Source organism: Hemitrygon akajei, chromosome 24, assembly GCF_048418815.1.
Source record: "Hemitrygon akajei chromosome 24, sHemAka1.3, whole genome shotgun sequence".
Lineage (NCBI taxonomy): Eukaryota > Metazoa > Chordata > Chondrichthyes > Myliobatiformes > Dasyatidae > Hemitrygon > Hemitrygon akajei.
The window spans coordinates 59,976,890-60,002,020 of NC_133147.1; the positions used below are offsets into that span (position 1 = coordinate 59,976,890).

Consider the following 25,131-nt stretch of genomic DNA (forward strand, 5'->3'; position numbering starts at 1 on the left):
TCCTAAATGGACATTGAACCTGTCAACACTACATCACTTATATATTCTGTTTTTGCAGGAATTTTAATCTATTCAAAATTACACCAATTTATCTATTTTTTATTATTACTTTTTTTCTTCTATATTGTGTTTTGAATTGAACCGCTGCTGCTAAGTTACCAAATTCCACGACACGTGCTGGTGATAATAAACCTGATTCTGATAGTCCAGGCAATGTTCTGATAAACGTTTTAAGCATCTTCCACAGAGTAACAACAATAGTAACCAGATTGTTTCCAAAACAATGGATACCACGGTAGCGTAGCAGTCAGTATGACATTCCAGAGTTCAGAGTTCCATTCTACTGCTGTCTGTAGGTGGTTTGTACATACAGTTGGCTCTCCTTATCTGCGGATTCCGCCTGTGGATTCAACCAACTGCGGATCAGGAAAACCCGGAAGTTCTCTGTCCAGCACTCGTCGTTTGAGCATGTACAAACTATTTTTCTTGTCATTATTCCGTAAACAATGCAGTATAGCAACTATTTACATAGCGTTTACATTGTATTAGGTATTATAAGTAATCTAGAGATGATTTTAAAGTACAAACACGGGTTATGAACGAATACTGTTCCTGAGTCCGTCTTTTAAGTTGGATTTGAAGTCGGAACACGTACGTCTGGTATTATTTAGTGTCAGTTAGTCATATGTTTGTCTTAGTATATAGTGTGTATTTTACCTTTTTATGCATATAAAACACTTAAGAAATGTATGTATTTCAATAATTAAACCTTGAAATTGTAGCTTTCATTGGGGCAGGGCCTTTCACATGCTCCATTAAAATTGTTGACAGACTAACCTAACGCTTTTCCAATGATCGATGGCATTTCACCTCTTTCCGATCGCTTTATTACTTCCACTTTATTTTTAATTGTGATGGTGATTATTTTCTTGAACAGAAACACTGGGGATTCAGACCTGCGCTGGGTCTTAAAGTCCACTGCACTGAGACAGGTTAAATAAGGTCCGGGGTTCTGTTGGGTCCTAAAGACCACCGCTCTGAAGCATATAGGTCCTGGGTTCCGCTGGGTCCTAAAGACCACTGCACTGAGCTAGATTTTGTACAATGTCCTGTGTATGTTACTCAAAATGGCTTCTTTGGTTTGTTAAGAGTAGGAATGCTCCTTTGTCTGCTAAGTGTTTCTCTCGCAGTTATTTAGCTTTAGACTTGCTGATATGGGGATTGTATTCATTTGTTAACCAATGGGGAATGTTATTTTGTCTTGTGAGGCTGGGAGCTTGTGGGGGGGGTTTTCGCGGGTTTTCAGGGGAGTTGGGAAGAAGACGTCGAGGAAGGTGGACGTGCGCTGCACTGCTTGGTTGACCACCGGGGGTGGTCCCAGGTGCGAAGACGTGGAGGTTGGAGGAGAGTGACGAGGGGTCGAATGGTTCGATGGTTGAGCTCCAACGATGTGCACTAAACTGACTGAACTTTGATAAGTTGGCGCCTTTTGCTTTTCTTTCATATATATTGTATTGCCAGTTCTCTTTTAGTTTTAGTAAAATCTTTAAAGTGTATTTCATGACGGTATCTGGTGTGAATTTGATACTGTGTGCGTGCGCGAGGCATAAACTTGATTCCCACAGCACCTGCGTGTACGGGAGGTGGGGGTGGTGTGTGGCTGGATCTCATTTTTGCCCTAGATATATACCAGCCTGTTGGGTGAGTGTTACATTTGTGGGCTGCTCGTCCCGGGATTGGATTGTCAGGGGCTGTGGAATCGCACAGGCAGCAGTGCGAGATGGACAGAGATAAGATTGTTAACTGGTGCGAGTTGGAAGATGTACCGGTGCAGTATGCCTGTGTAGTGAGCGGAGTGGATTTTCGAGTTTCGGGAGACGCGTTAGTGCGGGGATCAAGTTTGGTAAAAGGTATTGGGCAGGTTGAATTGGTAGCTAGACGGTGTGGTAAAGAGGTGGAGTCTAGCTGTGTGTTGGTTGGTACGAATGCTGAGGTCATGACATTGGTACTGCCAGCGACGGTCAGTGTTCTGGGGGAGGCAGAGCCATGGGGACTCCAAACCCTCACAGAGGATGAGTATGACGAGACCCTGGAGGAGGAGCTAGAGGCAGCCCCCGGAGAGGTGCCCGTCACTAGTAAAGGGAGGTCGGAGGAGGGAGGCGTGACTAGGCCCCGCCCCCCCAGGTAGGGGGGAAGCCTCGGAGCTGCTCCCTGGTGGAAGTGGCCGAGAGACCACGGCTGAAGCTGGGGGTGTTCTCCGGAGCCAAGCCTACCCCGGATGGGGAGGTGGACTATGATACCTGGATCGAGCATATGTCTTTGATGTTAGAGGAGTGGCCAGGCTCGGAGGAGGAGAAGAGGCAGCGATTGGTGGGAAGTTTGAGGGGTTCGGCAGCCAAAACAGTCTGGGAGTTGAAAGCTGAAAAGCCTGGGGCTTCAGTGGAGGAATGCATAGAAGTTTTGGAGGAAGCGTTTGGGTTGTCAGGGGAACCCTGGCTGCTTTTAGCAGAGTTCCAACACCTGGAACAACGGAGAGTGGAAAAGCTCTCCAAGTACATATTTAGGATGGAGGGGATGCTTATGGGGTTGCGGCGCCGGGGGGTAGTGAAGGCGCCTGACTTGGCTAGCGTGAGGATGAGTCAGATATTCAGTGGCACTCTGGAGGAGGACAAGGTGGCGTGGACTATCCAGCAGGCTTATAGGAAAGGCCCCCCTCCATCGTTCAGGCCACTGATTAGAGAGGTGCGGGAGGAAGAGAGAGCGTTGGGGCGGAAAAGGGGCTCGGGCCTCTGGGAGCGATCCTCAGCGATACAGGAAGTGGTGGCTGGGTGGAGGACCAACAACCCCCAGGGGAGTAGGGACCCACCTCTGGAGGGGAAGGACAGGGGAGGTACCCACCCCTGGGGGCGACCAGTGCAGTGGGTTGGGAGCGGGAGCTGTCCTGGGAGAGGAGGGACGGCATGCAGCGTGTGCTTTAACTATGGGAAAGAGGGGCATTTCAGGCGGGACTGTGGGCGGCCAAGGGTGTGCTGTAGCTGTGGAGAGGAAGGACACTTTAGGTGGAATTGTGAGAGACAAGGAGTCCCGCGGAGGGAAACTCCCCTGCGACTAAGAAGGGAGAGGTGTCGGGAAACTTAGGAGAGGCTCAGTGAGGGAACGGAATGGAGCCTCTGGAGGAACACGTTCCCAGAGATCAGCCAGGGGACCACCGGGTGCCCATGCCTTTATTCCGGATGGGCTGGTAGGACCCCGTGCCAGTGTGTGTCTACGGAAAGAGGGAGTTTACGCGAAAGTCGTTCTTGATGCGGGATCGCAGGTGACCTTATTATGCCGGACGTTCTACAACCAATATCTAAAGCATTTGCCTGTAACCCCATTTGACACCCTGCAGATTTGGGGTGTGAGCGAGGGTGACTACCTATTGGTGAGATTGGAGTTCTCGGAGGGCGATGTGGGAGTGTCTGAAGCTATTGAGATGTTGGTGTTGGTGTGTCCTGACCCGGTGGAAACCGGTGGTGCTGCCCTCCTGGTGGGGGTCTAACTCCCCCGTTGTGCGACGGCTCCTGGGAGCTTGTAAGGAGAAAGGGGGGGGGAACACTTTCTGGAGACCCTCTTGGTGCATCCAGTGTTTCGAGCGGTGTTCGAAGAAGGGGTTGCCTCTCAAGGGCTGGACCAGGAGTGTAAACGAGGGACGGTGTGGTGTACGCAGGCGAGGCCCAAGGTGATCCGACCAGGGGAGGTAGCACTCGTGATGGGGACTCCCAGATTCCCAGGAGTGCCGACGGGCAAAGCCCTGTTAGTAGACACCCCGGACGATCTTGAAGGGGAGACACGATTCCCAGCGGGGGCGCTGGTGAGGTCCGAAGTGCAGAGACCAGGGGTGGTACATGCGAGGCCTATAGCCGTAAGTGTCAGGAACACTACAGCAAGAGAAATCACCTTTAAGAGGGGAATGCCGCTGGCACATGTGTTCCCGGTGACGGTAATGTCTAGCGCCCCAGTGAGGACCGCTGAAGCCTTTAACTTCGGGGATTCCCCTGTGTCGCCGGAGTGGAAACACAGGCTAGTGGAGAAGATGCTGAAGATGGAAGCTGTTTTTTCTTGGGGCGAGTTTGATGTGGGCTGCAACAAAAGCACTCACCACATCATCCGGGTGATGGAGGACACCCTGTTCCGAGAGAGATCCCGGAGGCTGGCCCCAGCAGATGTTGAGGATGTGTGGCAGCACTTGTACATGTTGAAGGAAGCCGGAATCATAGCTGAGTCTCGAAGTCCTTATGCGTCCCCAATAGTGGTGGCACGGAAGAAGAATGGGAGGGTGCGCATGTGTGTTGACTATAGGACTTTGAATCGGCGAACTGTCCCTGATCAATATACTGTCCCAAGGGTCGAGGACGCGTTGGCCTGCCTTAGTGGAGCGAAATGGTTCAGTGTGCTGGATTTAAGCAGTGGGTATTACCAGACCCCGATGAGTGACAGCCTTTATCTGCCCACTGGGGTTCTTTCAGGTCGAACGAATGCCCCAAGGCATATCGGGGGCTACAGCCACCTTCCAGAGGCTCACGGAGAGGACTGTGGGGGATATGAGTCTGTTGGAGGTGCTGGTGTACCTGGACGATTTGATAGTGTTTGGATTGACTTTGGAGGAACATGAGGAGAGGCTGTTGAAGGTGTTAAGCCGGCTTAATGAAGAAGGGCTGAAGCTTTCCCTGGACAAATGTCAGTTCTGCAAGTCGTCGGTTAGCTATGTTGGCCATATCATTTCGCAAGAGGGACTGGCTCCTGATCCAACCAAGATAGAGGCTGTGACCACCTGGCCGAGACCCCAGAAAGTGAGCGCTCTGCGCTCATTTTTGGGGTTCTGTGGGTATTACCCGCCGATTCGTGAAAGGATAAGCCAAAATGTGTCACCCGTTGACTCAGCTGTTGTGTGGATATCCCCCACTGGGAAAGAAAAGGAAGGGGGAAAGGAGGCAAGACACTGGAGGATACTGGAACCTGGTGGAACCTTTTGGCTCAAGATGGGATGATTGATGTGAAGAGGCATTCCGATCTTTGAAAAGGGTGCTGACCCAGACCCCGGTGTTGGCTTTTGCCGATCCCCAGAAGCCATATGTGCTGCACACGGATGCCAGCTGAGAGGGTCTAGGGGCTGTTCTGTACCAGTAGCATGGCAAAGCATTGAGACTGGTAGCATTTGTCAGCCAAAGCTTGTCGCCCTCTGAGAGAAACTATCCCACTCACAAGGTGGAGTTCCTGGCGCTGAAGTGGGTGGTGGTGGACAACCTGAGCGATTACCTGTACAGAACCAAGTTTGAGGTGAGAACGGATAACAATCCTCTCACTTATATTTTGACTTTGGCTAAGCTGGATGCCACAGGACATCGGTGGCTGGCGGCCTTGTCGGTATATGAGTTCAGCCTGAGGTACCACCCAGGAAGCAAGAATGTCGATGCGGATGCTTTGTCACGTCGGGAGCCAGGGGAACAGGAGAAGGACGAGGAGTGGGAGAGTGTCCCTGCCCCTGGAGTGAAGGCGATGTGTCAGTTTGCTATCACCGTGAAGGCCGAGGGAAGAAGGCGGCTGGAGCGAGCTGTGGACCATTTGGGGGTTTTTGACGACGCCATACCCCGAGCTTACTGTGACCTGACTGCACTGCAGACTAAACAGTTGCCAGAACTGAGTCCGGGGGAAGTGGCAGCTGCTTAGCAGAATGACCTGGGTCTTGGCACTGTGTGGAGAGCGGTAGAGAAGGGGGATGTGGAGTTGGCTGATAAGGCAAAACACCCGTCTTATTGAAGGAGTGGTCTCGGTTAAAGTTAAAGAACCACATCTTGTACCGGTAACGGCGCCTCCGGACCAACCCCGCCGATACGGCAGACTGTACTCCAGGCCTTACATGATGATTCTGGACACTTGGGGGTGGAAAAGACCTATGGATTACTCAAAGACCGGTTCCACTGGCCCCAGAGGAGGGGGGAGGTCGAAGAATACTGTAGGGGATGCAGTCGTTGCATCCGGAGGAAGACCCTGCCAGCGTCGGCGGCTCCACTGTCGCACTTGCAGAGTGTGGGACCTCTGGACCTGGTATGTATGGATTTTCTGTCGATTGAGCCTGACACCAGCAACACCGCGAATGTCTTAGTCATCACCTATCATTACACTCGCTATGCTCAGGCATTTCCCACTAAGGGTCAGAAGGCGACGACAGTGGCGAAGGTGTTATGGGAGAAGTATTTTGTTCATAACGGCCTTCCCAGGCGAATCCATAGTGATCAGGGGTGGGACTTTGAGAGCCGCCTTATCCATGAATTACTGACTATGCTTGGGGTTGAGAAATCCAGGACTACCCCTTATCACCCACAGGGTGATCCTCAGCAAGAGAGGTTCAACAGGACCCTGTTAGACATGCTCAGGACGCTGGAGATTGGGCAGAAAAATAAGTGGAATTGTCATATTGGACAATTGGTACACTATTACAATTGTACTCGCAATGATGCTACAGGATACTCGTCCTATTATCTGATGTTCGGGCGGGAAGCGAGGTTGCCCATTGACTTGTGTTTTGTGGTTGAAGCGGGTGAATTACCCAGGAAGCCCTATCTAAAGTATGTGTCTGACATGAAGAGAGAGTTACTGCGGGCGTACGAGTTGGCCGAGGCGGCGGCTACCAAACAAAATCAGAGGAATAAGATGAGGTATGACCAAAAGGTGAAGTTTGTACAATTATTGCCAGGCGACCGGGTCCTAACTCAGAATTTGGGACTCCCTGGTGAGCACAAGTTGGCAGATCGATGGGCGGCCAAGCCCCTATGTAATAGAGAGCCAGATGCTGAATCTACCAGTTTACCGGTTGAAACCTGAGGATGGGAAGGGGCCTATCAAGGTACTCCATCGGAATCACCTGCTGCCCCTGGGTCAAACGGTGCGGGTGGACAAGGAGTCAGAGTGGGAGTTTGCGCCTAGTACAAGGACTCTGCGAGGGAAGAGGCCGCTGCTGAAGAGCGGGGACGGGTCCTTAACCCGGGAATGGATACCGATTCGGAAGATGACGACTCAGATGAGTGGCCCCTGTTCCCATTCGCTGGCGCTCCAGTACCAGAAGAGGAGGCTCCTGGCCCTTCCCATACTGAGTTGGGTGAGAGGAGGGAAGGTATTGAGGGTCAGATGGAGAGGCAGCCAGCGTTGGGGGGAGAGAGGGTGGAACCCGAACGTGAGCCGGAGGGTTCTCAGGTGAGGGGGGAGCCCAGTGAGGGAGGGGGGTGAGGGTCTGTCAGGTAGACCTGGGGTGTCCGAGGCAGCGGGTTCGCAGGTGAAGAGGGAGCCCAGTGAGGCGGAAGGGTCGGCAGAAGGGGTACGGAGATCTCAGAGAAGTAGGCGCCCCCTGGAGCGGTTGACATGTGTGGTACCAGGAGAACCGAGTGTGATTTCTACTGCTCTGGGTAGTTATGTTACTGCTTTCTGCACCTGGGTTGGGTTTTGTGTGTTGCAAGAAGCTTTGGGGAACTCTGGTAATGTCATGAGGGCATGACATTTGCTGGTGGGGGGAGAATGTACAATGTTCTGTGTATGTTACTCAAAATGGCTTCTTTGGTTTGTTAAGAGTGGGAATGCTTCTTTGTCTGCTAAGTGTTTCTCTCACAGTTGTTTAGCTTTAGACTTGCTGATATGGGGATTGTATTCATTTGTTAACCAATGGGGAATGTTATTTTGTCTTGTGAGGCTGGGAGCTTGGGGGGGTTTTCGCGGGTTTTCAGGGCAGTCGGGAAGAAGACGCAGAGGAAGGTGGACGTGCGCTGCACTGCTTGGTTGACCACCGGGGGTGGTCCCAGGTGCGAAGACGTGGAGGTTGGAGGAGAGTGACGAGGGGTCAAATGGTTCGATGGTTGAGCTCCAACGATGTGCACTAAACTGACTGAACTTTGATAAGTTGGCGCCTTTTGCTTTTTCTTTTCTTTCATGTATATTGTATTGCCAGTTCTCTTTTAGTTTTAGTAAAAACTTTAAAGTGTATTTCATAACGGTATCTGGTGTGAATTTGATACTGTGTGCATGCGCGAGGCATAAACTTGATTCCCACAGCACCTGCATGTACCGGAGGTGGGGGTGGTGTGTGGCTGGATCTCATTTTCCCCTAGACATATACCAGCCTGTTGGGTGAGTGTTACAATTAAATAAGGAACTTGAGAATCCGCGTTTTTTGCTATCTGTGGGGGGGGGGGGGGGGGGCCGGTCCCGGAACCAATCCACTGCAGATAAGGAGGGCTGACTGTACATACGTGAGTGAATGGGTTTCCTCCGTGTGCTTTGGTTTCCTCCCATGGTCAAAAGACGCATTGTTTGTAGGTTAATTGGTCATTGTAAATTGTCCTGAGATCAGGCTTGTGTTAAATAGGTAGGTTGCTAGACGGTGCAACTTGATAGGCTGAATTGACCCAGACTCTCAAATGTTCCAGAGATTGCCAGGTACAGAATCAACTGCATGCCTTCAGGCTCTATCAGAGACTCACCAGTACAATATGAACCCCACACTCTCACTGATCCAGAGACTGACAGGTACAGAATGAGCCCCAAACTCTCATTCTATATCAGGGACTGACAAGTACAGAACAAATCCCACTCTTACTGTACAAGATACAGACAGCTACAAAGAAACCCCACTCTCTTGCTATACCAGGGATGAGCTGGAACAGAATTTTTAGATGGGCCCTGATTTCTGGAACCTACTGAAAGGGTACTGCTGAAATCCTCACCCGCCTTCCTGTTACCACCACAGTAAATCCAGCTGTTACCTGACCCTGTCTAATGTCTGCCCTTCCAGAGTTTACACTGGAGTGTTCCTTCAGAACAGATTTCAAATGTTACCCCACCACTCAAGTACAGTAACGTCTGTGATTGCATAGTGTTGTTTTCTCACATTTTAACCCACGCGACACAAGTATCATCTGATCCTGTGGTCCCACTTTTTGTAGCTGGAGGAAGAATGAGCAATGACATCCTAAGCCTCCACAATACATTCTCCTTCCACTTCCTTCAACAGTCTAGAATATATTTTATCCAGTACTGGGTTTTGTCATTTTTAATAGAACCTACGCCCACTAGTACTCCTTCAGTTCTCAGACCAATGTTTACCTGATCCACTAATTAGGTTTATTATCACTGACCAATATGAAGTGCTGGAAGATGAGAATAATACAAATAGATTACCACTAGTCAGTGCTGGGGCTGTAAGGCTTCTTTCTGTGCTATAAACATCTCTGAAACTAGGAATTTAGCTGCTATCAGCAGCTCTTAAGGGAATTCGTTTATTTGAAATACAGCACAGAATAGGTCTTTCGAGCCACGCCACCCAGTAATCCCTTGATTTAATCCTAGCCAAATCACAGGACAATTTATAATGACCAATTAACCGACCAACCTGTATGTCTTTGGACTCTGGAAGAAAGCTGGAGCACCTGGAGGAAACTCACGTGGTCATGGGGGGAAAACATATGCACTCCTTACTGTTGGGATTTCGATCCACGTTACTGGTACTGTAAAGTGTTGTGATAATCATTATGCTACTGTGCCTTTCATGTAATCATAGTTGCTATCTGTCTTGTCTCCATACAATGTGGGTTATGCTGTATAAGAAATTAATTTCATTTTGTAGGTCGTTTTTTTCCCCATACTTTTCTGCAAATTAGCTTTTTGCCTCCCTTTCATGGTTCTCACCTGGAATGTTCCTTCTCCTACCCTCTCCACAGCTGCTACCTGAGCTGCCAACTGTTACCAACACTGTGTTTGTTCCATGTTTCTGACATTTCAGTAATCTTCAGTCTTTTAGTCATTTAAAACCACCTGCAGTATTGTAAAGAGCAAATTGGTCTGACAGTTAATTTTTCCCCCCAATTTCTTCAAAGTTTTATCTTTTCTGAAAACGTAGATGAACCATTACAGGAAGGATTTGGGAAATGTCCAGGAATTTACCAGGATGCAGTGTATGGACTGTGAGGGCATTTTGAACAAAGTTGGGTTATTCTCCGTAGAGCAACAGAGGGAAATGTGAGGGCTGATGGAGGTTTAAACAATTATGAAAAGCATAATAGGGCAGTCAGGATGTGCTTCCCAGGTAAAAATGTCAAACATCAGAAGACATGCTTTTATGGTTCGAGGGGGCAAGTTTAAAGTGGCAATTTTATACATTGTGTGCCAAATGGCCCAACTAGTGTCGGTACTATTTCATGGTGCTTGCATTAGAATATTTCCCTTTGATGCCCACAATGAAAATTCCTATTTCCTTCCTAATGAAGGATCTCTGCTGGAAATGTTGACTCTTTATTCCTCTGTGTACATGCTGAGTTCTTTCAGCATTTTGTATGTGTTACTCGTATTTCCCTTCCTTGGTTGCTGATTTTACACCAAAATGTCCCTGTGCACAAAGACTTCCCTGCCAGATCCCTTTCAATTGACAGTTCAGTCTGCCCCACATCCCAGCTGCTGTCTGTTCTTCACGTGGAGTCCAGCAGCTTTTCGCCAGATTATGTGTGCTGACGGCACAGAATGCACACGATCCCCTACATTGTTCCATCAGCAATGGGCTTCTGTGGGCACGAGGAAGTGGCGAAGTCCACAGAGGGAATTGTAGCTGGGTGGAAGTGAGACTTCCACCTTGGGCAGTGTAACTGAACTGATGTGTAGTGAGGTTGGCTTGTACTTGCTGGAGTGTCAAAGAATGAGAGGTAATCTAATGGGCTTCTACTTTGGTTTGCAGGTCGATGTGGAGAGATGAAGAAGGTGGCGAATGGCGAACTGCCCCTCGCTCACTGCCATTCCCAAGTGGATCTGGAAGTGGACTGATAGAGTCTGGTGGTCCTGACTACTCATCCTCTGTGGGTTGCTTCTCTTCCCGCCAGCCGCCAAGGGAACAGTAAGTGTCTTGCCAGTGCCCTACTACACTGGCTCCCAGCCTCAGGTTCAGATCCCTCATTCTCTCTGTAATCTCCTTCCATTTTTGCAGCCTCACAGCTTTGCTTTCTTCCATTTCTGGCACTTTGTGGATCATTGCATTCCTTTTCAGATTGGAAGTCTCTGGCTAGTGGTGGCTTATAGGTATACGGGCTGGGGTCCTGTTGTTCATGGCCACTTATTGAGACTTAGTGGCCACTTTATTAGATACCTTCTTTATTAATGTGTACCTCCATGTCAGCTTGAACCAGTCTGGCCATTCTCCTCTGATCTTTTATTGAGATAAATTCACTCCCTTTTTTTTTGCACCATTAAAATAAGAGACTGTTGTGTGTGAAAATCCCAGAAGATCAACTTCTGAGATACTCCAACCACCCTTACTGGCACCAACAGTCCATCTACGGTCAAAGTGACTTGGACAACATTTCTTGGCATTCTGATGTTTGGTACAAACAAGAACTGAATGTCTTGAACACGTCTGCATGCTTTTCTGCCACGTGATTGGCTGATTTGATGTTTACATTAATGTGCAGCTTTCAGGTTGCTGTGTACAACCGCAGAATCAGGATATATTGTATATGTTGATGAAACTGCAGTTGTTGTTGCCTTGCATCAGAAGGGTATGATTCAGCTGGAGAGGGGGCAGAAAAGATTTACAGGTAAACACAAAGTACACTGCAGATGCTGTGGTCAAATCAAGATGTACAAAAAGCTGGATGAACTCAGCAGGATGGGCAGCATCCAAGGATGTGACTAGGAGCTGAGAGTTTGGGTTAGAAGGAGAGATTGTGAAGCCTCAAGTTTTTCCCAGAAAGTAGAAAACTGAGGGGTTCCCAACCTTTTTTATGTGATGGACCAATACCATTAAGCAAGGGGTCCATGGACCCCAAGTCAGGAACCTGTTGTAGAGGTATACAAGATCTTGAGGTGCATGGTCAATTGAGGTCATTTTCCCTGTTCAAGGCTGTCTAACACTGGTGGGCATGGATTTCTGGTGAGGGGGAGAGCAATATAAAGCAAACCTGGTGGGGGCAACTTTTTCCACACAAGGTGGCAGGTCTGTGGAATGAGCTATCACTGGAAGTTGAAAAGGCAGATATACCTTCAACATCTAAGACGTTTAGACAGGGATGGGTATGCTTTAAAATGATATAGGCCAAATGCAATCTGATGAGAGTAGCTGAGGTAGGCTACTTGGTCAGCATGTTTTAGCTGAAGGGTCTGCTTCAGCGCCGTGTAAATTAAATTCTCTATATTGCGCAGTTAAACCAAAGTAGGGTGTACACAGTGAATGGCAGGTTCCTGGGGAGTGTTGATCAAAAGACACTTTGTGCGTTTCTGCCTCCTCCACCCCCCTTGGCAGCTCATTCAGATACCAACTATTTACCCTTCAGATCACCTTTAAAACTTCCTGTCACCTTATAACTATATCCTCGAGTTTTAGACACCCACACCGTGGGAAGCAGTCTCTGGGTATGTAACCTATGTATGCCTCATAATTATATCTACCTCCATGTACCCACAGCCAACTTTGTGCCTGGCATACCAAGCATTTAATATTCAATCTCTCCCGATACAAACCCTCCAGTCTGAGGACTACCCTTCTGAATCTTTTCTGTATCCTCTCAAGCTTAGTCACACCTTTCCTGTTAGAACTCATAAAATACATCGTGGCCTCAATTATTTGTACATTTACAACATGAATTCACAGCTCCTGTCCTCAAAGCCCTAACCAATGAAAGGCAGCATGCCAAATGCCTTCCTCATCATCATCTCTACACTTTCAGAGAATGATGTACTCCCTAGTCTCTCTGTTCTCCAACACTCTTAATTTACTCTGTGCGTCCTGTCCGGGTTTAACTGATCAAAATATGCTGCACATCACAATTGTCGAGATTAATTCTACCTGTTGTTTCATCTGATTTAGGTTATAATCTTTTTTAACCTTCACTGTGCACTACACCACAGGCATGGTCTCATCTGCAAAAATGTTCTCACCAAATTGACCAAATTGAAATGGTTAAAAGGTTCTTCAGCAGTAGGAGGGTCAAAGGGTTACAGGGAAGAAGGCAGGAGAATTTGGTTTCAGAGTAATAATAAATCAGCCATGATGGAATGGCAGAACAGAGTCGATGGGCTGAATGGGCTAATTCTGTGCTTATGCCTTTATTGTCATCCAAGTAAGACAAAAAGATATTTGAGCACAGTTAGGCCATTCAGTCTATTGAGTTTGCTCTGCCATTCCATCATGGCTTATCCCAGATCCCATTTACCTGCCTTCTCACCATATCCTTTGATGCCCTGATCAATCACAAACTCTCAACTTCTGCTTTAGATATACCCATGGACTTGGCCTCCACCGCAGTCTGTGGCAGAGCATTCCACAGATCACTACACTCTGGCTAGAAAAAAATCACTCCTCTTTGTTCTAACAGGTCACCCCTCAATTTTAAGCCTGTGTCCTCTAGTCCCCTAATATTCTGTGTCAACATGTGTTCTCTTAATCCAGCCATCTTTGCCCTTCACACAGGAACCTGTTGTCTCTAAATTTTCCCCATTTCATGCCACATCACACATGGTAAGCACCACTTTACCCACAAACAACTTCTAGAAATCAACCTGTGCAAATTCCTGTGTAAATCTGGGCCACAAATTTTTTAAACTAATGAAGTTTAATTTTCTGATCCCAAAATACTGACATCTCAGTCACTGCTTCATTTCCAACAGGAGGTTCAGTGTTACACCTTTTCTAGTAGGATCATCTACATGCAGATTGGGAAAACTTTTTTGAGGGACTTCTGTTCGCCCGAGCTCTTTGAACTGTGGCGGTCCAGTCGATATGGGGGAAGCTGAAAACCCTATAATCCTTTTAGTTATCTGCATTCTCCTGACATATTGGCGCCTCTTATGCTGACTGATGGTATAATTATAATACAATCCCATTAAAGTTGTCATCCCGTTCTTATTTAAAATGTCAACTGAATAACATCACTGGATAATCCCCAAGAACACCTCTCAACATCAGTTATGTTCTCCATGATCAAAACACGTTTCTCCCACCTTTCTTACCTTTATCATGCTTGTAGCATTTGAATAATGGAAATGAGTTGCCAATCAACCCCTCCTGTAGGAGCCATCTATCTGTTTTCTGTCTGTCTATGTCTTGCGCATTCATTATGGCTCATGGTAATTTGTCATGTGGGTCAGGGTGTGGCAGAAGCCAGTGAGTATAGTTACATATTTACACTGTCCTTGTTAGTTTAGTTGAGAGGGATGGGATGGGGGAGGTGATTTTTTTTTTGTGTTGACTGCTTATTTTGTTAGTTTACTTAATTATGCTAATTTGAATGCAAATAGTCTTATTTCACTCGTTTAGTTTAGTTTTTTATTCCTATAAGATCTCTCATCTTTGTTGGTTTCATAGTAAAGGGTCGAAACAGCTTCTTTCAACTTGGAACTCAGTTATTCGGGAGTGCATCATAAGGTGTCAATACCCATACTCAGTCTTTCAGTGGTTTTGGTTTGTTTTCAAGAAACCGCTACACCGCAAAACCGATGCACCTAGGTGCAACTTGAGTAGCAGCAGTACTCTCAATGGATACGATTAAATATTCCCATTTCGGCCTGACTCAGCTGAAAAGCACAACTGTTTCCAAGATTAGTACAGTCAACAAAGATGTCTTATTGCGTTTAAATGAACTATCGCTGCTTAAAACTGAAGGAAGCAATACTGATTGTGATCGGAAGCGCCCACCTAAGATACCTTGGAGGAAGCGCGGGTGTAGAGCGGGGTTACAAGTATGTTTAAGGAAAAGGGGTTTTAAACTCCCTATACCAACTATCTTGCTGGCGAATGTGCAGTCTCTGGTGAATAAAATTGATGATCTCAGAGCTAGGGTGTTGAATCAGGCGCACATTCGGACCCCGTGTGTCCTTTGTTTCACTGAATCCTGATTCACCCCTTCTGTACTGGATGTAGCGATTCAGATTGACATATTTACTATACACCATCACGAAAGATGTATAGAATCTCTTAAAAGCAGAGGTGGAGGAGTATGCTGCATGATTAACTCTTCTTGGTGCAAAAATATATCAGTGCTGTCCCAATTCTGCTCGCCAGACCCACAATATCTAGCAGCTAAGTGCAGTCCTTTCTACATACCACGGGAGTTCTCTGAGGTCAGTTTGGTAGCAGTTTACATTCCACCTCAGGCCAATGTCAAGCAGGCTTTAAATGATCCAAGCAATGGGATCAACATGCACAAAACAGCGCTTCCTAAAGCCTTCACCATCGTTTTGGGAGATTTTAACCAGGCCAGTCTGAAAAAATCACGAAGCAGCTACCATCAACAGATCATTTGCAATACCAGAGAAAACAACACACTGGGCCATTGCTACACCACCATCAAGAATACCTACAGTGTAATTCACGCCCTCACTTCGGGCAGTCTGATCACCTGGCTCTACTTCTACTCTGAGTATAGGCAGAGACTGAATACTGCAACACCAGTAGTGAGGACCAAGAAGGTATGGACAAGGGAATTGCAGGAGTGCTGACAGGACTGCTTTGAATTGGTGGACTGGACTGTATTCAGAGATTCATCTTCGAACCTGGATGAATATGGTTCAGTTGTTACCGACTTCATTAAAACCCGTGTGGATGAGTGTGTGCCTACAAAGATTTACTGTATGCTCCCAAACCAAAAGCTGTGGATCAACCAGGAGTTATGTCGTCTCCTGAAGGCTAGATCTGTGGCATTCAAGTCTGGCGACCCAGGCCTATACCAGGAAACCAGATATGATTTGCTGAGGGCTATATCAAGGGCGAAAAGACAATTTTGAAAGAGGTTGGAGGCGACATCAGATGCATGGCAACTCTGGCAAGGTCTCCAAGACATTACTTCCTACTGAGCGAAACCCAATAGTATGAATGGCAGTGATTTTTCACTACCACAATGCCTTCTATGCCTGCTTTGAAAGGGAGAACACAACTACAGCTGTGAAGATCCCTGCTGCACCCGATGACTCTGTGATCTCTATAACTCTGTGAATCAGTTCATAGTTGAGGTTATCCATGCTGCTTCAACAGCCTGATGATTCAATGTTAATAACTGTTTCAGTTATGGACGTAGTGGTGTGAGACCTGAGGCACCTGTACCTCCTTCCTGCTGGCAGTGGTGAGAAGAGAGCATTGGCTGGATGGTCTTTGTCCTTGCTCATGCACCAATTTAATCATTACTTAAGTACCCCTATATCAACTGCCTCTACCATCAGCCCTGGCAGTGTATTCCTGGCTAAGGTGAAATACATTCCTTCTGTACTGGCCAATTAAATCTTGGCAAAGAATACCGACTGTCTAACTATACCTCACAAAATTTTGATAACTTCTGTCAAATATCCCTTGAGGCTCTGCCACTCGAGAGGAAATGGCCTGTTTGTTCCGCCTTACCTCACAGCACATCTCCTTCAAACAAGGCTGCATCATGTAAACCACCTCCACACCCTCTCGAAAACCTACACATCCTCCCTGTAGCAAGGTGAGCGGTGTTGAACATTATACTCTAAATGTAGCCTAATCAACTTGTAATAATCTCAAAGGTAATATATAGTGACATATACAGTCGGCCCTCCTTATCCGCGAATTCCGCATGTGCGAATTCAACCAAGCGCTAATCACGAAAACCTGGAACTGCTCTTCCAGCACTTGTTGTTCGAGCATGTACAGACTTTTTTTCTTTTCATTATTCCCTAAACAATGCAGTATAACAACTATTTTACATAGCATTAGGTATTATAAGTAATCTAGAGATGATTTAAAGTATACGGGAGGATGTGCGTGGGTTATCGTGGACCAGGATCGGACATTCTGTTACTAAGCAAGTCGGAACAGGTATCTGGTATTATTTAGCGTCAGTTAGTCAAACGTTTGTCTTCGTATATAGTATATATTTTACCTTTCTATGCGTATAAAGCACTTAAAAACGTATGTTTCAGCGCTGGGCTTGGGAGGGGAAATTTCCGAGTTCAATCTAGTGTCAGATCGCTCCCAAGTGCGCTCTCCACTGTGCCTGGTTGATGTGGAGGATCAAAAACCCAAAACCCAATAATTAACCACTGCGTTGCTTAGTAATAATTGTAGCTTTCATCAGGGCACAGCCTTTCTCACTTTATTCTTTAAAATTGTTCCGATTGTTGACCGACGTAGCCTAACGCTTTTCCAATGACCGATGGTGTTTCACCTTTTTCCGAACTCTATTATTTCCACTTTACTTTCAATCGTTATCGTAATTATTTTCGTGAACAGAAACACTGCGGATTCAGATCTCTGCCACCGGGTCTTAATATCCACCACATTGAGACAGGTTGAATAAGGGACTTGAGCATCCGCGAATTTTGGTATCCGCAAGTGGTCCCAGAACCAATCCCTCGCGGATAAGGAGGGCCGACTGTACTTTGATAACTTGGGTGGGAGGGTGCAGTAAACATCTACCAAAGGAGGTGCAAGGTGCTCCTTCCCACTAGCCCATAGGTCACCCTTGAGCGAGGTGCAGCACCTGCTTAGAACTCCCCCTCCCCCACTATTCCCCCCCCCCCCCCCATCAATCAGGGTCACGTGAAGCTATGGGAGCAGGTGGTGGATGGTTGTGTGATTTGTCCCAGTTACTTATAAATCCTGGTTATTTGACCACCGATGCTCGGCAGACAGTCACTGAAGAGTATTGATCGTGATCGGGATCATCTGTCTTGTAAAGACACAGCCTAGAAGCAGGCAGTGACAGACCTGCTTTTTTGGAGGAAAATTTGCCAAGACCATGATTGTCTACATCATAACAAATGTACTTTAATAAGTTTATTTTAACTTCGACTAAAGCTGTAACCTTATTTCCTGGTGCTTGAACTGAATGCCTCAATTAACGAAGGTAATCACTGCATGCACATTTTTATCAGCCTATCAGTGTGTGTGGCCACTTTAGGGAGCCTCATAGCTGGGCTGCAAGGTCCATCTGTTTATCAATGATAGTGTTCCTCCCACAAACTAATGGCCTTCATGTTGGATCTCCCAATATACAGCACCTTACACTTACCCAGATTAAACTCCATCTGCCTCTTCACCCATATCTGCAACTGATCTATATCCTGTTGTATCCTTTGGCAATCTTCGATGCAGTACACAATGCCACCAATTTTTGCGTTCCCTCTGCTGCTGCTGCGATGTATTGCTGCTCCACTGATGTGCACGTTAGGCCTGTTTGTGTGTTTGTTACTCCACAGATTACCATGTATACATAAAATATGCATATTGGGTTTGATTTTTTAAACAGAGTCCGGCACATGTCCATTTACATAATGTTATAATGACCCCAAAGTGCACTGATTTACATACTGCTCCACCTCCGAGAAACACATCCTCAGCGTTAAGTGGGGTCTGAGTGTATTTTCTGCCCTGGTACCAAGTTGTATTTCCTTTCCCCAGTCGCAGATTTTATACTGAATGTTGCGTGCAGCTTCTGTGCGCCATGGCTATCCGCTGTAGCTCATCTGAGAGCTCGCTGCACTGGCCTCCTGAGCTGTGTGCAGGGTGTCATGTGATGCAAAACCACTTTCAAATTTGTGGCTATTTTTGTGCTGGCATCATTAATGCTATTCCCTTAGTGATGGGCCAGTACAGGCGCAGAATGGTAGTGAAGTCCATGGAGTAGGGTGCGTACTGGGTTTGGGGATGGTGGTGAGGCTCCACTGCGGGCGAGGCGGCAGAGACTGAAGTGCACTGGGGTCAGTGTGTACTTGCTCGGGTTTCAAAGAATGAGAGGTGATATGATAGGTGTCTCCTGTGGTTTGCAGGTTGATGTGGCGAGGCAGTGAAGGTGGCGACTGGCAAGGCGGTGAAGGTGGTGACTGGCGAGGCGGTGAAGGTGGCGATTGGCGAGGCGGTGAAGGTGGCGACTGGCAAGGCAGCGAAGGTGGCGACTGGATCAGAAGAACTGCTCCCCGCTCCTTGCCCTTCCCTTCTGGATCTGGAGCAGACAGTTGGAATCGAGGTGCCGTGGCTGCTCCTCCACTGTGGGCATCGGCTTCTTCTGTTTCTGCCTGCCGTCCAGGGAACAGTGAGTGTCTGTCAGTGCCTTAGTGTACTGGCTCCCTGCCTCAGTTTTCCCGTTCTGATCCTTGGTCCTCACCCCCTTAATCTATCTGTAACCTCTTGGGTCCTGGCTCCCTCTTACAGTTATGCTCTCCAGATCTTTTTCAAATTAAAGTTTATTGTCAATTCAACTGTTCACGTAAATACTGCAGACATTTTTCTGGGCCAAGGTGCTTAATACAGTACCAATAACCTGCACAGCACAATTAATATTACCACGAAGAAGTTAACAAATAAAACCTATTCCAGAAGATTGACATTTTGCATAAAGTGCATTTATGACACAAGTTAAACATAAGTAATTAAAAGTTGGGCGGTGGTAGGGAGTTTAGTTGTCTCACGGCTTCGGGAAAGATGTTTCCCATCCAGTCAGACTTTGTTCTGCTGGTAGGGTGTCAAAGATTTGGGATGGGTGAGAGGGTTCCTTGACAATGCTAAGAGCCCTGTGTAAGCAGTGCTCCCGATATCTCGGATAAGTGGAAGAGAGACCCAGTGTTCCTGTAAGCAGTCCTTGCAATCATCTGTAGCGCCTTGCGGTCAGATGCTTTTCAACTCACATACTGGACAGTCATGCAGTACCTCCTCCTCTCTGCATGCCATCTTGTCTTTGGTGATGAGGCCAACCATTGTGTCATCAGCAAGTTTGGTTTGGGCTGGAGCTACCTATTATTCCATCCCTTTTCAGATTGGAGGCCTGTGGCTATGTGTTAATGATTTTGATGAGAATGTAGATGCCATATTTAATACGTGATAGATAATTAATGACACAAGTGAAGATGATTGCCGAAGCTCACAACAGGAAATAGACTAATTAGTAATATAGGCAAGGATATAGCATTTGGAATTTAACCCAGACAGACACAAAGTGAAGTATATTGGTTATTTAAATCAGGATAGGGGCAACATGGTAAATGTCAGAGCCATGTGTGTGTTGTAAAACCAAGAGGGGCAAAGGGTTAAAAGTGTATAGTTCCCTGAAAGCGGCAGCATAGGTTGGGCAGCAAGAAAGATATTTGTTTGCTTTGCCGCCTTCTTGAATGTCTTGTTACTGTTGCGCAAGACATTCTTGAGGTTGTACTTGGTGGAACGTGTGCAACTTTGATCGCAGAGGCTTATGCTGGCTTGTCCTTGTAGCCTTAAAGCTGTAGCGTTAACCATACACTTGGTGGTTAAAATAGGTGCCCATTTCTATGCTGATGCCCCTTCATTACTTCCTTAGCTTCCTGCATTGTCCGAGGATACAGTTAATCTGCTCCTGGGGATTCAGGCACTGCAGAGTGCTCTCCTCTGAAAGGCTGTATTCTGTACCCGCGGTAATCCCACACTCCCTCCGGCTGATCAACTTCATCATCAGTGCATATATCTTCATCACTGGTACATTAAAGTAGATTGTTTCCTCTTCCACTCCTCTCATGTCAAGGCCTCTGCCTGTCCTGCCCAATGGACTGACCTCATTGTGAGGATGTGCCTCCCGACATCTCCATTACACAGTCTCCCTTGTTTAGGACTCCCCCACCAAGCTTTTTTGCTCTTATCAGTTCCATGAATCACAGTCCAGTGTCAGGTTTGTACGGGTCTCAGTCCTTGAAGTGGTCAGGTTGTGTTGGTATTTAATGGTGGAATAGTGCTTGGTGTGTATAGGTCTGTGCTCATTGCACAGTGTGGAGAGCTTTTTTTTTGGATCTTTGTCCTTATGGTTAAAGACTTGGTGTTCTAAAGTTCATTGTATATATCGTCCATTGCTGTCTGTTCCTATACAGAGCAGTATGGTGGGTTTATATAGCTACATCCTTAAGCTGCGGCCTTGTGGTTTGTACACTCTGTCTTTGCAGTGTAGTTCTATGTGTTGTATCATTCTGTGTCCTCAGACTACTGACACTTGTCTGCACTGCCTGGAGCTGTAATGTGTGTCTTTTCAGTGCTGAAATTATCTTTTTCCTTACAATCCATTGCAAATTTGCCCTGCTCCTTGTACAGTACACCATGTTGTAAAGACCTGTGTCCTCACATTACCACCAGATCACATGGGAGCAGGAGATCAGCAGGCTGCTCCTATGCCCAGCAAATTGTCGTTAGTTGGTGCCAGAGCACGGCAAAGTTGCTCCCTACACATCCACATTTTAGAACTACTAGAATCATTCTGCTCTTTAAAATCCTAAGTTCTCTGTCTTTAAGAATTATTAATGTCATTCTTTCTTTTTTTCTTTCTTTTCAAATCTTTTTATTAATTTTAAGAAAACATAAGTGAAATATGAGTACAAAACGTTTGAGAGTACACAATTAATAATTTAAATAAACAATCAGATATGTAATAATTAATATATAAGGCCTCCCAAACTCATAGTATTAATGTAAAGGAATTAAGAAAAAGAGAAAAAAGAAAAAAAAAACCCAAAAAAACTAAAAGAGAACTTAAAAAAAAACTAATAAAAAAAAACTAACCAACATGGGCAATTGCATAATGTTAGATACATACAGTAGTGCCGATAACTCCGAACCTCCATCCACACAATTAAGGGTAGTAACAATAAGGTTCTGGATCAGACCATTTAATTCATATGAAAATGTTGAATAAATGGTCTCCAAGTTTCCTCAAATTTAACTGAAAATGTCATTCTTTTAAATATTCTTGCAGGTCTGGCAACCTTCCATCCTTCGGGAGCTGATCTACCAACCCAACTCGTGGACCCTGACAGAACGGACCAGCGAGGCCTAGGGTGGGCCCGGCCAGGTCGCAGCCGACTCCGACCTCAGCGAACCCCCGCTATTGAGACCCGACTGCCGGAAGAAGTGGCCCGTGGATTCACTGGAATGAAGACCCGACTGCCTGGAACACCTGATGCTGACCCCAGAGGCTGGTTCTACCAGGGTACCCGTTCACCCGAGACAGGTGGATTTGACGCCCGAGGCTCAACTTGGCGCGAAGCCCGAGGCCCGACTCGACCTGTGGGGGTCGAGGCCCAAAATGACCGGAACCAGCAGATAACTCGGAAGCGAGGCAAGAGGGCAGGGCTGCAGGCGAGACTGAAAACTCGTGGGTTCAAGACCCCCCTCCCCAGCATAGTACTAGCTAACGTCCAGGCCATCGAGAACAAAGTTGATGAACTAAGGTCCAGACTGACCTCGCAAAGAGAGCTGAGGGACTGTTGTGTGCTTTGTCTTACTGAAACGGGTCTTACGTCAGATTTGCCTGACAGCGTCATTCAACCTGAGGGCTTCTCCATTCACCGGATGGACTACGCGGCATCCTCCGATGAAAATAGAGGCGGAGGGGTCTGCTTCTTAATCAACTCCTCATGGTGCTCGGATGTGAAGGTTCTAGCGAGCGCCAGCACAGCAAACTTGGAATATCTAACGGTGAAGTGTCGCCCATTCTACCTGCCACGAGAATTCACTGTAACTATCCTGACGGCAGTCTATATCCCACCTCAGACAGACACGAAACCAGCACTTGATTCGCTATGCGCTGTGATTAACAGCTTTGAAAGAAGATACCCAGAAGCCCTGTTCATTATTGCCGGACACTTCAACCATGCCGACTTCAGAAGTGTGTCACCACATTACTACCAACACGTCTCCTTTGCCACCAGTGGCCCAAACACCCTTGACCATTGCTATACGACCATCAGAGAGGCTTATCGGTCCATTCCTCGTCAACACTTGAGTAATCCAGCCCACCGGGCTGTGTTCCTTATCCCTGCATATAGACAGAAAGTGAAACGGGAGAAGCCAGAACAAAAACTGGTACCGTGCTGGTCTGAGGAAACAAAGGAGATTCTACGTGACTGCTTTGAGTCGGTCGACTGGAAAATGTTCAAGGACTCGGCTGCCAGTCACGAAGAGTATGTCACTACCGTCACAGACTTTATCACCAAGTGTGTCGAGGACTGTGTACCAAAGAGGACAATTACTGTGTTTCCAAACCAGAAACCATGGATGAACGAGGAGATACGTTCTCTTCTGAGGGCTAGGACTGCAGCATTCAAATCAGGCGACCCTGTCCTTTATAAGAAAGCGAAATATGATGTACGTAAAGCGATCAAAGAAGCCAAGAGACGGTACCAGTCTGAAAACGAGTCTCAGTCTGGCCGTCAGATGTTGCAGAACTTGCAAGCTATAATGGGTTGCGATACAAAACCAGAAAACAGCACTGACAACAGCACATCCCTTCATGATGTACTTAAGACCATCTTGGAAAGTTTTGAACAGAAGGACACGGGTATGTCCCCACCCGTCATGTCAGACTCCAGTGAACCTGAATCTACAGCCAATGATGGTGAACATTCCGAGAGTGAACCTGTGGAAAGCATCGTCCCCTGATGATATCCCTGGTTGTGTCTTTAGATCTTGTGTGGATTAGTTGGCAATGTTCAAAGTAAAATTTATTATTAAAAGTTGGTATATATACGTTATAGATTGGTGTTTTCTTTTGCAGGCATTTACAGGAAAATACAAAAACAGTGGAATTTATGACAAACTATACATTAACAACCGATTTGCTAAAGAAGACATTATACAAATAAAAATAAGACTGAGAATATGTTGTAAAGAGTCCTTGAAAGTGAGTTTTTACGTTATAGAATCAGGTTTAATATCACTGGCATCAGTTGTGAAATTTATTAACTTCTGAGTTCAGACTTGCCATGAGTGAAGTTATTCATGCCACTGAAAGTTGTCAGGTAATAACTGTTCCTGGACTTGTAGTGTGGGACCTAAGGCAACTAAACTCAGTGCTGATGGTTAGTAGTGAGAAGAATGCCTGCCCTAGTTGGTAGGGGTCTTTAATGCATGCCGCTTTCTTGTGGCAGTGCTCCATGCAGGTGTGGTCAGTGGACTTCTCAGCCCAGCTCTGCATTCTATCAATGTTTTGTAACCTACAGCAACTTTCCACACTATCCACAACACCATTGATGTTCACATTATTTGCAGACTTCCTAAACCACTGTTCCACTGTAAATGGGCTTTGCTTGTGATGGACTGGCTAAATCCATTACATTCTGTAAACTTTTCCTTTCCAGGGCTTTGGTGTTTCCATTCCAGGCTGTGATGCAACCAGTTAGAAAACTCTCCACTGTGCATCAATAGAAGTTTGTCAGATTTTGTTGTGACATGTTGAATTGTTGAAAGTTGACTAACTGTTGTGAATTCTTTGGGAATTCTCTTGACTGCTGGTTCTAGGAATAATCCTCTGATATGATGATGCGAGGGAATTTAAAGGTATTGGACCTTTCCACCTCCGAGCCCCTAATGAGAACTGGTTCATAAACTCCTGGCCTTTTCCTCCTGTGGTCAATAATCAGGGGTTTTGATGAAATGATTTAATGGGCTTCTGTAGTTTGCAGGCTTAACTGGTGAAGGAGGCAACTGGATGGATCAGTTGAGCTACTCTTTGCTCTCTTTCATTCCCACGTAGATTTTGGAGTGAGTCTGGTGGGCCTGACTGCTCTTCCACTATGGACATTGGCCTCTTCCTGTCTGCTGCCCTGTGAACAGTGAGTGTCTGTCAGTGTGTTTTTGCAGCACTTCCCTGTCTCAGTTTTCCCATTCTCATACTTGGGCTCACATCCCCCCGGTCCACAGTGCCTGTCACCTTCTGTCCTAGTGCCTTCTCACAACTCTGTCTCCTCCCTTCTTCACATTACATATTTAGACTGCAGGTCCATGACCAGTGGTGTCTTGGTGGGCATGAGTGCTGGTTTTTATGACAATGATGTCATCATTTGGAAGGGTGTGCACATTTCAATAATTAATAAGTTTGTAGATGACACCAGAATTGATGGTATAGTGGACTTTAAGGAAGGTTGTCTTAAGATACAGTAGGATGTACTGTGCATTAACTACAAAACTGGGCAAGGACAGGTAGAAATTAATTCGACATGCAAAGTATTGTGCTTTGGCCAGTTAAACCAGGGCAAAAAAATCACACGGTAAATGGTGGCCTGCAGAGTATTGCACAATAGAGATACCTCAGTAGATTTCATGAAAATGCTAATGTAGTAATGAAACTGCTAGACTTTCCTTGCCTTCTTTGGATGCATTAGCAT

The 25,131-nt window shown here is 46.5% G+C and overlaps 1 protein-coding gene across 1 annotated transcript in view; it reads left to right on the forward strand.

Annotated features, from left to right (window-relative positions):
- LOC140715772 (uncharacterized) overlaps positions 1-23,494 on the forward strand; it is an 89,064-nt gene extending 65,570 nt beyond the window's left edge. The window contains exons 6-8 of the mRNA XM_073028144.1: positions 10,754-10,909; positions 18,790-19,052; positions 21,723-23,494. Of these exons, the coding sequence (XP_072884245.1) occupies positions 10,754-10,909; positions 18,790-19,052; positions 21,723-23,407 (2,104 nt within the window). The 3' untranslated portion in view covers positions 23,408-23,494. The remainder of the gene's footprint in view (positions 1-10,753; positions 10,910-18,789; positions 19,053-21,722) is intronic.
- The last annotated feature ends 1,637 nt before the right edge of the window (positions 23,495-25,131 follow it).